Here is a 12,226-nt window from a genome sequence, read left to right on the forward strand (position 1 = left end):
GCAGGTATGGGACTGAGTTCCCTAGGTAGGTCTAGCTGTGGGACTAGTTCCAAACAAGCTGGGTTGGAGAAATGCTCACGTGTCTTCTCAGTCGCTGGGTCTTAAGAGAGTGGAAACTTTAATCAGTGAGTGGAGACTTTCATCCATGGATAAGCATCCTGTATGGGCCCTGGGCACTTTGGTAAATGCATTTGTATAGGTGTTTGAATAAACAAAGGTTAGTTAATCGTACCGTACCTTTCCTAAAACCTAGGCTGCCAAACAGTATCTCAAAAAATAGGCAACATTAAAACATTTCCGAAAGACAAACTGACAGCATCAGTAAAAATTAGCTGAGCTTTTTATTTTATTGTGTTCCAGGCTTTCAAAAGGAAGCATGTGGTTGTTATTGGAAGGCAAAAACTTTTGAAGCTTTCATCTTATTATAAGGCTTATTCAAGCACTTGCTACCTCAGCAGAAAAACAAACGACATGCAAAATTGCAGAGGCCACTAACTAAACACACTTCTTTCTCTTCCTCCTTGCAGAGTCTTTAAATCACACCTCTTAGTTGCCAAAATATGCTACTTGCACAAAGGAGTGAAATGCCATAGAATGGTTTCCTCCTGAAGTCCATCTAATTGATCAGATAGTGTTAACTGCTGCCACTTCATGGATTAGGCAAGATACAAAAATCCTGTAGCTCAGATGAAGAAGCACTACGCGCTTGATGAAATTGCCTGCATTTCAGTGATCACTTGCCACTGGAATATACAGCCTTATGGTTTCTTTGTCCGCTGTAGTTGTTAAAGAGAGGGTATTGTCTCCCTGGTGTCTACAGAAGCTGAGCAGCAGTCGTAAAAAGTCACATGCTTTTGAAGTCACTAGAATGTGGACTAAAAAGTATTTCTAATGGAAGAAGTCTGCTCTGAAACTTCTTTTTGGTGAAGCAGTATAAAATACGTAGTTGAGGGGGGTTAGGGGTGGGTTTGGTTTTTCTTGTTCTTTTTGTCTAGTTGTTTTGGGTTTTTTTTTAAGATGGTGTTATGATGGTCTATCAGAATGTGGTCAGTCACAATTAATAATGAAAACTTCTGCCTTTTTTATACATATAAGCACTGGTATGTCCCTAACATAAGACGTAAGAGGTGAAGTTTACCCTAGAAAAACTTTTTGTTCATACAGATGATTAGATCCACCAAATCAATATCAACTTTTCCAGCAAAAGAATTTCTGTTATAAGTGGTGTTTTTATTGGAGCTTTTCCTGTTGCAGAAGTTTCATGGAAGAAAAGCAGTACTTCTGACTATCTTGTACTAAAATTGGCAAAGCATTCTAGGGTAGAGTTTGGGGACTTCTGTCCTCATTTGACAACCCTATGAAAGAATTGGGTTGGTTTTGTATATTTGTTTCTTATTGTCATACTAGGCAGCTAGATTCCTTAACTAGTGAAGGCAAATATAAATGTTATTCTTGAGTTGTTGTTACAGCAGATGTAACCCATTTCATGAAGCCATGCCAGAGCGAAAGATGTTATTTTTTGTTGTTGTGACATTTGCTCTAGCATTTTCCGGTTGCTACACAAAGGATCCTTGCAAATAGTCAAGGAATATCTTGGCTTGTGTTAATTTGTTATGTTGCTCATAATTTGTTTGATAGTCATAGGTACCACAGCTGTGAATTACTTCTTGCTTGTGCAGCAATATGTCATTAAAATGGATGTGGTATGTTAATTTTCTGAAGGTTTTATGAAACAAAAACCTGTGCCAGATTGAGGTCATATCAACTGAAATCTAAGTTCTGCCAAGAAAGACGAATTCCAGGACCTTCTGCTGCTACGTTTCAAAACACTGTGGCTGGAGCCCCTCAATACAGCAAGTCTGTCTCATAAGGTTTTGAATACCCTGTTTACAGTATAGTATTCTGTTATCCTGAAGCTGCCTTATTGAAGGGGACAGCTCTTCGGGATGTCAGGATGAAAGCCCTCTGCTAAAACTGCACAAGGACCTTATGTAAAGATCAATGTTCACGTTCGTTATTTCCAGCAGAATGAAACATTTTCCAAAGAAGGGACAGCAGGAGTAGTTATTCAGTTTGTGTATACTTTATCTCGATATAAAGGGCACAACTTTTCTACTTCTTCGCCCAGGTAGAGGAGATGGTAGAAGACATGTAACCATCTTGTTGGGAGGCCAGGTGTATTTTAAGGGTTTTATCTTCTGAAAATCTTTTGCCTACATGAGTGATCTTTACTCATAAGAAATAATTCCACAAAAACCAGTGGAATTAACGTTTATATTATCAGGTTGTAAATCTTCAGGGGAAGTGATAGTGAAATGGAAGATGTGTCCCTCAAACCTTGTTTATTTTAAACTTAACGTGCAAAATTTGTAGAGAATCGTACCCACTTACACCTCGACACATTTTTTTTAAAATGATGTGTTTGAAGCACTTAGGAGGCATCAAACTTTCATTACTGGGGCTTTGCAGTTATGCAGTCTAATACCCTGCATTGTCTTCAGCTAGTCTTTGTGAGTAACTGATCCTTCTGCTTTGCCCAGTAATATCATAGTTCGTGCAAATCCTCTTTTTCTACATTTCTTTTCTTTTACTCTTTTTTTGCCTTTCAGTGCTTACAAAAGTGTTGAAGTAGCTGAACTGTTAGGCCAGTGAATTGCAGCTTTTTTTTTTTTTTTTTTTTTACCCACAATCCCTGTTTAATACTGGCTGAGTTTATCAGCTTTAATACCTGTCCTCAGGTCAGAGGGATGGACAACTATAGCAGCCTGAGGATTTTGTGTGACAGATAAACTTAAGGACTGTGGTTTTCAATACAAAGGATTATAACTTCTTTACAGAAAACTGTTTAAAGATCAGTATTTCAGAGCCACAGTTCAATACATACCACCCGTAAGTTTCTAACAATCAGGTCCTGTTTGTCAGTTGGCTCATTTGATGTTTATTTTCATGAAATGCAGCCTTTTTGCCCTTCTTCTTCTGCCTCTGGTTTTGGTACTTCCGTAACTTGTACTGTTACATTGTGCTGCAGGGTTGTTAGCTCTCATACTATAATGACTTAGTCTTCAAGCGACGACGGCACGCATTATGGCACCAAGTCACTTAAACCCAGGTTTTGTTCCAGCCAGTGAGCTAATGTGTATTGAAACACATAGAAAAAGGGTTTTCTTCAGTTAGTTCTCACTTTGTGTTGTCTTTGTATCACTCAAAGACTTCTGCTGTATTTTCAGCTGTTCTGGATTCTTAATCTTCCCCCAACACTGAAACAGGTGGCACGCATTGTTTTTGCTGAAGTGGCCAAAATGTGAAAAAGCAGAACAGCGCTAGAACTCTAAAAACACCCTCTTTTTCAGGTCTTGTCTCTTTCTCGATATGTGTGCTCTTTCCCACTTTGATCCAATCACTAACAAGATCTTACAGAAAACTTATTTATATTTTTTTCTTTTTTTCTTCTTGTCTGTCATTTGGTTGTTTAAACAGGTTGAGAGATTGAGAGAAACTCTTGCAGCTTATTTTTATGTCTTCATTCCTGCCTGGTCTGTTGATAGAAACCATCTGTGACTTACCAATACTATTATATATTTTAATACATATTTATTACACATATAAAATATATAAATATTAAAAATATAGCTATATCTATATAGCTGTCTCTGAGTGTTTTATTAATTGTTAGCTGGTGACAGAGTGCTTCCAAGTGCAAAGACTGCTCAGCTTTGGGTACTTGTTTCCTGTGCTTGCTCAGGACAAGCATCTACCCAAATTGTGGACCTGGATTTTCCTCACCTGAAAGCTGTGGTGGAAGTCGTGATGTCAGTATGTTGGCTTGCGAGCTTTGCCGTAAGCATCATGGATTGTGTCCGTAGCACACCTTAAATTGTGTTTTAAGAGGAGAGTTTTTAAGTTGCTTGTGTTTTGAGCATCTTTTAAAACACAACATAAGCAGCTGAGAGCTTCTTTCTATGCTGGTAAGACTTGTCTTTGGTAGCTTCTGAACAGACAAGCAAAAGTTTGGTCATCTGAACTAAAAGTTTGGTCATCTTCCACTTCTGGCAGAAAATACCATTCCCTGTCATATGCTCTCCTTTTATTCTTTGGTAGTAAGAACGACAATAGAGTAAAATCTGTAAAAATTATTACTTCTTTTGGATTGGATCCTTAGTTTGGGCTGTGGTGAATTTAAACGTGTTACAGGTAGGAAAGACAGAGTCTACTCCACAAAAAGTTGAGCTTTTTAGGGCAACTTGAGTAATGTTTTTAAAAGCACTTCGATTTCTGAGAGAGTTAAGTTCAAGCTCAGGTGAAAATAAAGGATGGAGAATAAGTTATTGATTGACTGGGGGAGGACAAATAAGGTAAACCAGTGCAATATTGCTTTATTCTAAGCAATACATTGCAAACAAAAGATGACAGAAGGAAAGGTAAATTATTAATCTGTGAGCCCAGGTGAGCTTTTGTTTTTCTTTTGCAGCTGCTGTTTTTTTTTCTGGTGGTCAGACTCTACCTTTCAAGAGTTTTCCATAAGCATGGGAGAGATGTATACCTACCTGCCTTTGGAGTTATAATTTCTAAGGTTAGGTGCCAGTGTAAAAGGGCCTGGCTGTTGCAGTACTTTCTCAGAGGAAACAACAGAAACTAATTTCTGCATCAGACTAGGCTGTAATGTGAGAAAAAAGCCACTCCACATTATTTTTTTTTACATTAGGCTAGGTTGCTTTGGGGACTTTTTCTCTGTATGGAGGGGAAATTTTCACAGAATCATTGCATTTTTTTTTAAGTTTGTCTTTTTCAAGTTGAGGTCTCAATTTATCTCTGTTAGATATTGTGAGCTAAGTCAGGGTGTCTTCTAACCACTCGTATGCTGAAAACCTTACAAAAAGCATTGTGTATGGTCCCCTTAGTTACGATATTATTTTCAATTTCAAATAATGATTTTTTTTTTTTAGAGTATTTAATCCCGTGGAATCCAGATGTATTGAACACTTTACTAATGAAAGTTTTACGGAGATTTCGTATCAGCCATCTTTCAGCTGAAACTGTCAGATATGTAAGAATGCTGCAGAATATTTCCCCTTCTGCTGTGGGATAGAGCTGTGATGCCTGAACTCCTCTGGCAACCCAGATACGTTATGGAGTGGTTGTGTTGAGCCAGAAAGTAGACAGACTGTCTTGAATATGTGCCTGCTTCTAATTATGAGAAGGCATCATGGCACAGAGGCAGCCTGTCTTCTGGGTCATTGATCTAAACAGGTTTTTTGCTTCTGATCTGGTTTTGAGTGTGACTAGAGGACCTTGACACTTTGTTGGAAAATTAGGTGTGTTTATGTCCTGTGCTAGCTCAAGCAAAGCCCTTTTCTGGCTACCTGTATTACTGCTTGATCAGTATCAGTCAGGCTCACTATTTACATAGTGGGCACACGCAGTGGATAGAGTTAAAAGAACTTCATAATTGCTAATTCAGCAAATGAGTTTGTGTGAGGAATGACAGTTTAGCAGTGGATTGGCTTGAATTAAATAATTGAGCTTAATAGATCTAGTGAAGACAAGCCTTGAGATGAGATCCACTGAGCTCACAGAAACAAAGGACCTGTTTTCCTGTACTTTTGTGTGTGTGTGTTGCTTTGGGTTCTCTTCCTCTTTCAGGACCAAAAAAAGAAAAAAAGTTTACCTAGATGGTGTTTGCTTTTCACAAGTTAAAACAAGCAAGTGGAAAAACATAGAACTCTCTGTGAACATCTTATTTTTAGTTCATTTGTTCAGGATTAAGTAATCCCTGAGATGAGGCATTGTGAGTCAGATTATTCATTATAAATTGTAGTAAAATGTCGTAATTTACAGGTTCCTGTACAGGAAAATTACGGAGTAGATCATTATTTTGAAGTGGGTGTGGTTTGTGGATGTGAGTTCCTGTACTATGAAATATCCCAGGATCGTGATCAGAACAAAATGGGGTTTTGAAAGAAAGAATTAGCTTTTAAAGGTCTTGCTAGGCACATTTTGAATAAGAAATTTAAGAATTATCTTTAGTGATCGAATCTTGATGTGTTGAGTCCATATGTTGAGTCCATATCTCCAGTGCAGCATACGCCGGGTCTTACAGACTCAGTGCCTTATCCATAGTATTCAGTTTATGCTGGAACATAAATTTGACCCATCCTGTGAAGTGCTTATGTTTTCCAGTCTCTCCTGGCTTCTTTTGTTACGTTTGCCATCACATTTAAGTCACATCAGTAAAAATACCTTTTTAGAATAAAAAGAAAATGCCGTATAATTTTCATGTGTAGAATTTAAGAATAATTGAGGCTGAGTGTGGCCTCTGATCATTTCATCCAACTCCTTGTTCAAAGCAGAGGCAGCTTCAGAGTTAGATTTGGTGGCTCAGGCCTTGTGCAGTCAAGTGCTGATTATTTCCAAGGATGGAACTGCACACAGTTCTCCGGAAAACCTGCTCCAGTACTTAATCAGTGGTGTGATAGATATTTTTTCCCCCCCCGCTTAGATCTAATAGAAATTTGCCATGCTCCTGTGTCCTTTTGGTGTGAACCTCTGAGAGGAGCCTAGCTGTTCCAAATATGTAAATGACCAGTAAGGAACTGTGGATAGCAATTAGGTCTCCCCTTTGTCTGGTCTTCTCCAGGCTGAACAGACCCACATCTCTCAGCCTGTTCTTGTATGTCATGTGCTTTGGTCCCCTGGCCATGTGTGTGGCCCTTTAAGTATTTTTTTTTTTATTAATATCTATTTAAAACTATGATCAAATGCCTGTTCGTTATAGCATACTTGGCAAATAGACAGACCAGATGCTCTAACAAGCCTCTCTTCGTTCTTTGATTTCTATCATTTATTTCGTGCAAAGTGTGAGAACACTCTCTCAAAGGATATGTACTAAAAGAGACCTATTGTATAAATCCACGCAGAATTCAGAGAATGCAAAATAGCAACTACTCTGTGGGAATTCATCCTCTATTATTAGTGCAGGCAAAAGGAGTCAATTAAAACATTTCTGTTGAACTACTTGTTCTTTCAAATCCTTTAATTGCTCAGCTGACTACAGGAAGACTAAAATTTAGAAACTGTTTGGGAAGAGATCATATTTGAGTATATTGTACTGAATTAGTCTCATCAATCACTTGATTTTGCAAGAAGGTTTTGTTCTAGCTTTTGAAGAGGGTTTCTGTTCTGGCAAAACATTATCATGGGTTGCCTCAATTGAAATTTTGCATGTATTTTCCCTCCTCAAGGGTGATGCAGATGGTGACAAGCCCCTGGAAATCCATGCTGCTTCAAATGAAGAGCGAACCCAGAAGTAGAACATCAGATCGCTTGGCATCAGACAGGTAAAGCATAAAGGCTGTTAGCAGTATGGGGCTACAGCAGCAAAATAACCTGGAAAAACTGAACATTTGCAAGTTTGGCTTATAGTTTTCTTCTTCACATTGATGAAGAAAGAGGGGAAGCAAGGTAATAAATTTATCCATCTTAACATTTGTCAAGAATATGCGTGCTCCTTGATACTGTTTAACCTAACTTACCTAAATTCTTCATCTTCGTGGAGGAAACAGAGGCAGCGTTTCCCAGTTCTCCAAGCCAGAAACTCGAGTTGAGACGCCAGTTCTGTTTCTGACTAGACCATAGGGTTGCTTTCTAAACTCAAGCAAGTCACATGATTGTTACGGTTTCTAGAAAAGCAAAACAAAAGCACCCTCTCAACTTTAAGATGGTTCAATTTCATGGGACAAAAATTGCTCTGTATTTGAAGTTTGTTATTACTAATGATAATGCTATTGGACATCATTTAGTACAAGATACCAGCTAATGTTTGCTCTGTCATCAGTTGAAGAAGGATGTCTTTTCTGAACGTGTTTTCTAGTTACTTGTCTTTGCCCTGTATTATTTTCACACGTTAAAGACTTACTTTTCATCAGAAAGTGATGTAGAGACATTGCAGAGACTCCTCGTTATTTTTGTATGTAGTGTTCCACTTACCAGTAAAATTCTTTTTTTTCTTTCATAACTGACAACTGTGTAAATAGAATCCGGATTTAGGAAACCGCACCAATTTTTTCTTCCATGCATCATCACCAGTCACAAATGTTTGCAGATGTGATGGAACACACACATCTGCTGAGGAGCAACAGCATTCCACTATTACACAGCTTTAAAAGCAAAACTAGTTTCTAATGTTGTGTTTCCCTTAATGTATTTTCAATTGCTATAGCTAATTCTCACAAGGGAAAACAGGTATGTTGACTGTCTGATTTAGTTAATACATTAGTTTTATCTTCAGACATATGAATGTCTTTAAGAATACATGTTTTCCAAGTATTTTATAAAATAGGCATGTAAAATAAAATAAAAAAGGAGAAAACCAGTTTCATTTTGAGTAAAGATATCCAGGGATATCCAAGAGGAAGAAAAGCTTCTCTAAAATTCACTAAAATATTGTGCTTATTGTGAACTAGGACAGAGCTACTAAATGATAAAAAGACAGGAAAATTGTTTATGTGTGTGTGACACTGTACCAATATCAAGGTTCATTACAAACAGAAACCTGTAAATAGCTTTTATTTTCTTTTAGCATTTCTTACTATGTGAATGTAATTTCTGTTAGGTCTTTATTCACTTTTTGAAATGTTAGTGCTTTTTGCTGAAGGTGCATTTTCTTTTTAAGGGGAGGGTGGGTGGAAGGAAAGGATCAAAAGCTGTCAGACTTATGCTGAAGTTACCTTATACTTTACTTATACTAAAGGGATCCAGACCCTTTTGTCTTCAGGATTTTAGTCATAAATATACTCCTGCTATATAAGTAAGTTTTGAGGGGAAACCTCACTAACAGCTGCTGTCTCAGATGTTCTACTGTCTTTCTTTTTAAAGAGTGAAGATACTTGCTCAGGTGCTTCAAGTACCTGGGTGCTGCTGGTTTTGAAATCTGCTTGCCTTGCCACATACTCTTTCTGGAGGAGATACATAAATGGAACTACTAGATTTTTGACCTAGAACAACCAGATGGTGAAAGTTCAATTCAGTATCAGTGCTCAGCAGTTCTGCGGGGGTGGCGTTTTGTTACTTCTGCTTGAAATCAAATCCAGTTATTTAACGTGATACCCAAGTCCAGATGTTTTGTTGGATCTGGGTCATCCCAAAGGTTGGAGAACGCTGCTGTGATCTTCGAAAAGATGTATTTGTTTATTGTGAATGAGATCAGTCCTGAAAATCTCACTGTATTTTCAACTGTTGGCAATATTCCTAGTTGAATCTGGTTACTAAAAGAAATACAATCTCATTTTCCTCATAAAGATTTGCCACAGCATGAGTCTCTGAATTGTGAATCGCCAGCCAAGGACAAAATCACTTCGGGTTGGAGACAGTAACATATTTCTCCATTCGAAAAAACAGCAGCATTGCACCTCCTTTATTATAGTGTGTTTGTCATCAATAATTATATGCAAAGTACAGCTCAAACCACATCCCATTGTGGGAGAAGCAAGCTTTAATTTTATCCAGCTGTTGTGCTGAAGAGTTGTGTGGAAGTGACATGGCTTTATGTTTTTCCGTGAAGATAATGTATCTCATTTTCAACTCTGTTCAGGTTCTATATTTATGTAATTCCATTTCTTCGAGTTAAATTACCCTAGCTTTACAGCAGAGCAAGTGAGATTAGGGAAAAAATGCAACTGATGGGAATTAAAAGAATTCTATTGGAGAAAGTTAGTTTGTTTATTATGCAAGATTCCAGCTGGTGTTTTGTTGCTTTAAAGTGTTCTTTCTCTTTTATGTTTCCATACAGTTCAACTATGGAATCAAGTTCTCTAGAGCAGACATAATCATTAGTGTTCTAATGTCAGTAATATGAAGAGTTAAGTCTCTTTATTAGAAGTAAACTGGGATTGAGAAATTTTTTTGTGGCAAGTTGATCAAAGTCTTAATTGCGCTTTGACAATGGAAAGAAAAGGCCTATGATACTTAATTCTGCTTTCTCCCTCCCTCTCCCCCTTATCCTCTGTCCCCTTTCTTTGGTTATAGGTGAACAAAAAATATAGACATGAGCAACAATTTCCCAAGAAAAAGAGGAAAACCATCTGAATCCATTTTGATTTTGAATGTGACTGATCTGCCTTCTGCCTCAGGAAAGACTGATGGGTGTGCTGCTTGGGCTTCTGGTATGGAATCTGTGAAAGGACACTATGTATTTTGGGTCAGTCTTGAGACCTTGTCCTCAGTTCTGCAGTGGGACTCAAGTCTGCCCATGCTTGTCCCATTGCAGGATCAGCATTGCGAGTAGCAAGTCTCAAAATTCCTCAGTCTCTTGTTATTATTTATATATAAAATATATAAAATAAAATTCCAATTATACAAAATGGTCCTGTTTTTTTCCCTCCTCTTATTTTCTTTAAACTCAGGTATGTGACATGTGCGCAGCCTGTGAAAGGTTCTCGAGATGCTGTTGACAATGCCTGTATTTTTTAACAGCGAGAAAAAGCTGAAAGTAGCATGATGTTTTGGCTAACATTAGCTAATAGAATGACGACTGAGAACAATTACAATGACTCTTGTGTTTTGTCTGAGTCTCCCCCTCCTTTCTATACAAATCTTCTGCCTCATCAGTGCCAGCAGGAGGTATATAATGAAGCATCTGTGAGTTCCTGTCTAGTAGATGGATGGGAATGGAGCTGTTAATGTTTGTTCTTGTTTTTGCTTGAATGCACAGCTCAATGGGAACCAGAACGTTAGGTTGGTGGGAACCAGCTATAGAATAACTGGGCTGTTTCCTTATTCCCAGCCAGGGAAGGGGAGGAGAAAGTGAAGCAAAGGGAAATACAAAAGGATTTCCAGCATTTTGAAATCTTTGCACAATAAACCCCTTTCATCATTTGTTGCCATTTCCATGAGACTCTTTTTTGGGGCGTGATGCTTCACAAGTTACTGTAATCCAAGTAGCTCAGAGCATTTAAAGCTCTATTGGTGAGTCTTAAATGTTCCTAAATTAATCAGTGAATATGAGGACTGGGGGAAGGATGGAATTAAGTGTGTGCTTGTATGATATGTTAACTTTCTACAAAGAACAGGGAAGAAAATATGAAGTAGATCATGTTGAAAATGCTTTTAAATATCTTTGTTATTACTTGGTTAGGTATTCTGGCTGAGTATAGTCCACAGATTTTAGAGAAAAACAAACAGACCTTGCCAACGTGAATACCCGTCCGTGTGGGCATTATAAAACAGGCCAACTCTTTTTTAATACAGGCATAAGGCATGTGGTTGCCTCAGGCAGAAAAACAGTATGTCCTAATGTGCTTAGTGCATGTTTTTATGATTGTTTTAGGCTGGTAAAGATGGATGTTGATTTAGCAAAGGGAGCAGAGTTCTTGCGTGGGGTTTGGGGTGAGTGTGTGTTTTTGTTTTTTACTTTCAATTCGCCAACATAGTTCAAACAGGCTTGGGAGGATCAAAGTAGTGTTTTTGTCAATAGTGGAAAGGAAGATTGGGAAATATCAGTCATAACTGTAACTGCTCTGTTACACCACTCTTGCAATACAAGCACACATTTGTTTCTTCCCTTAAAGATAGCCCTTCACTTACCCTCTCTCATATCCTAGAGAAAATAATTACCATTGACTTAGGAATACAGATTTAGGTGCCTGTATTTTTTTTTTTTTCAGTAGTATTTAGCATATGCCACACTGGCATTTAAGAACATGATTACTTGGTAATTTAGATATTTCCCCCCCTAGACTCCACCAGGATGTGCTTTCCTCATTCTCCTTTTTGATGCGGTTGTTAGCCTGCCTTTCTGCTGCCTCTGAGACCAAAGTGTAACTTTTCCCATCCAGTCTGTTTTGTTAGCTAGTCCTCATACAAACGCAACAGCTCCTAAGCTCCATTTGTTTACACGTATACGCGTGTGCGTATTTAAAAAATCCTGGGTTAAATAAGTATCACTTGCTTTAAATGCTTTTTACTTGATCATATCTTCATACTGTACGTTTGCACCGCAGCTTAAAAACGTCCCAAACGATAGACACCAAACCAGAATGCTCTTATCTAGCAGGAAACGACTGCCTTGGAGCACCTGCACACACACATGACAAGGAGATGGTTCCAAAATGTGAGCCAAGTAGCCCTAAATTAAATCCTTTCCTTATGTCTTCTGTTTTTCACAAGTACAGGAAATAAGAAAAAAAAGTTTCATGCTGGTAAGAGTGCGAGAGTTCGTAAACATTCAACTCAC

The 12,226-nt window shown here is 38.0% G+C and overlaps 1 protein-coding gene across 3 annotated transcripts in view; it reads left to right on the forward strand.

Moving 5' to 3' along the window:
• APOO (apolipoprotein O) overlaps positions 1–10,870 on the forward strand; it is a 32,940-nt gene extending 22,070 nt beyond the window's left edge. For all 3 annotated transcript variants that reach the window (XM_074604715.1, XM_074604724.1, XM_074604705.1), the window contains 2 exons: positions 7,239–7,334; positions 10,021–10,870. In XM_074604715.1, coding sequence (XP_074460816.1) covers positions 7,239–7,307 — 69 coding nt within the window. In that variant the 3' untranslated portion in view covers positions 7,308–7,334; positions 10,021–10,870. The remainder of the gene's footprint in view (positions 1–7,238; positions 7,335–10,020) is intronic.
• The last annotated feature ends 1,356 nt before the right edge of the window (positions 10,871–12,226 follow it).

The sequence above is a fragment of the Larus michahellis genome, chromosome 1 (assembly GCF_964199755.1).
Source record: "Larus michahellis chromosome 1, bLarMic1.1, whole genome shotgun sequence".
NCBI lineage: Eukaryota > Metazoa > Chordata > Aves > Charadriiformes > Laridae > Larus > Larus michahellis.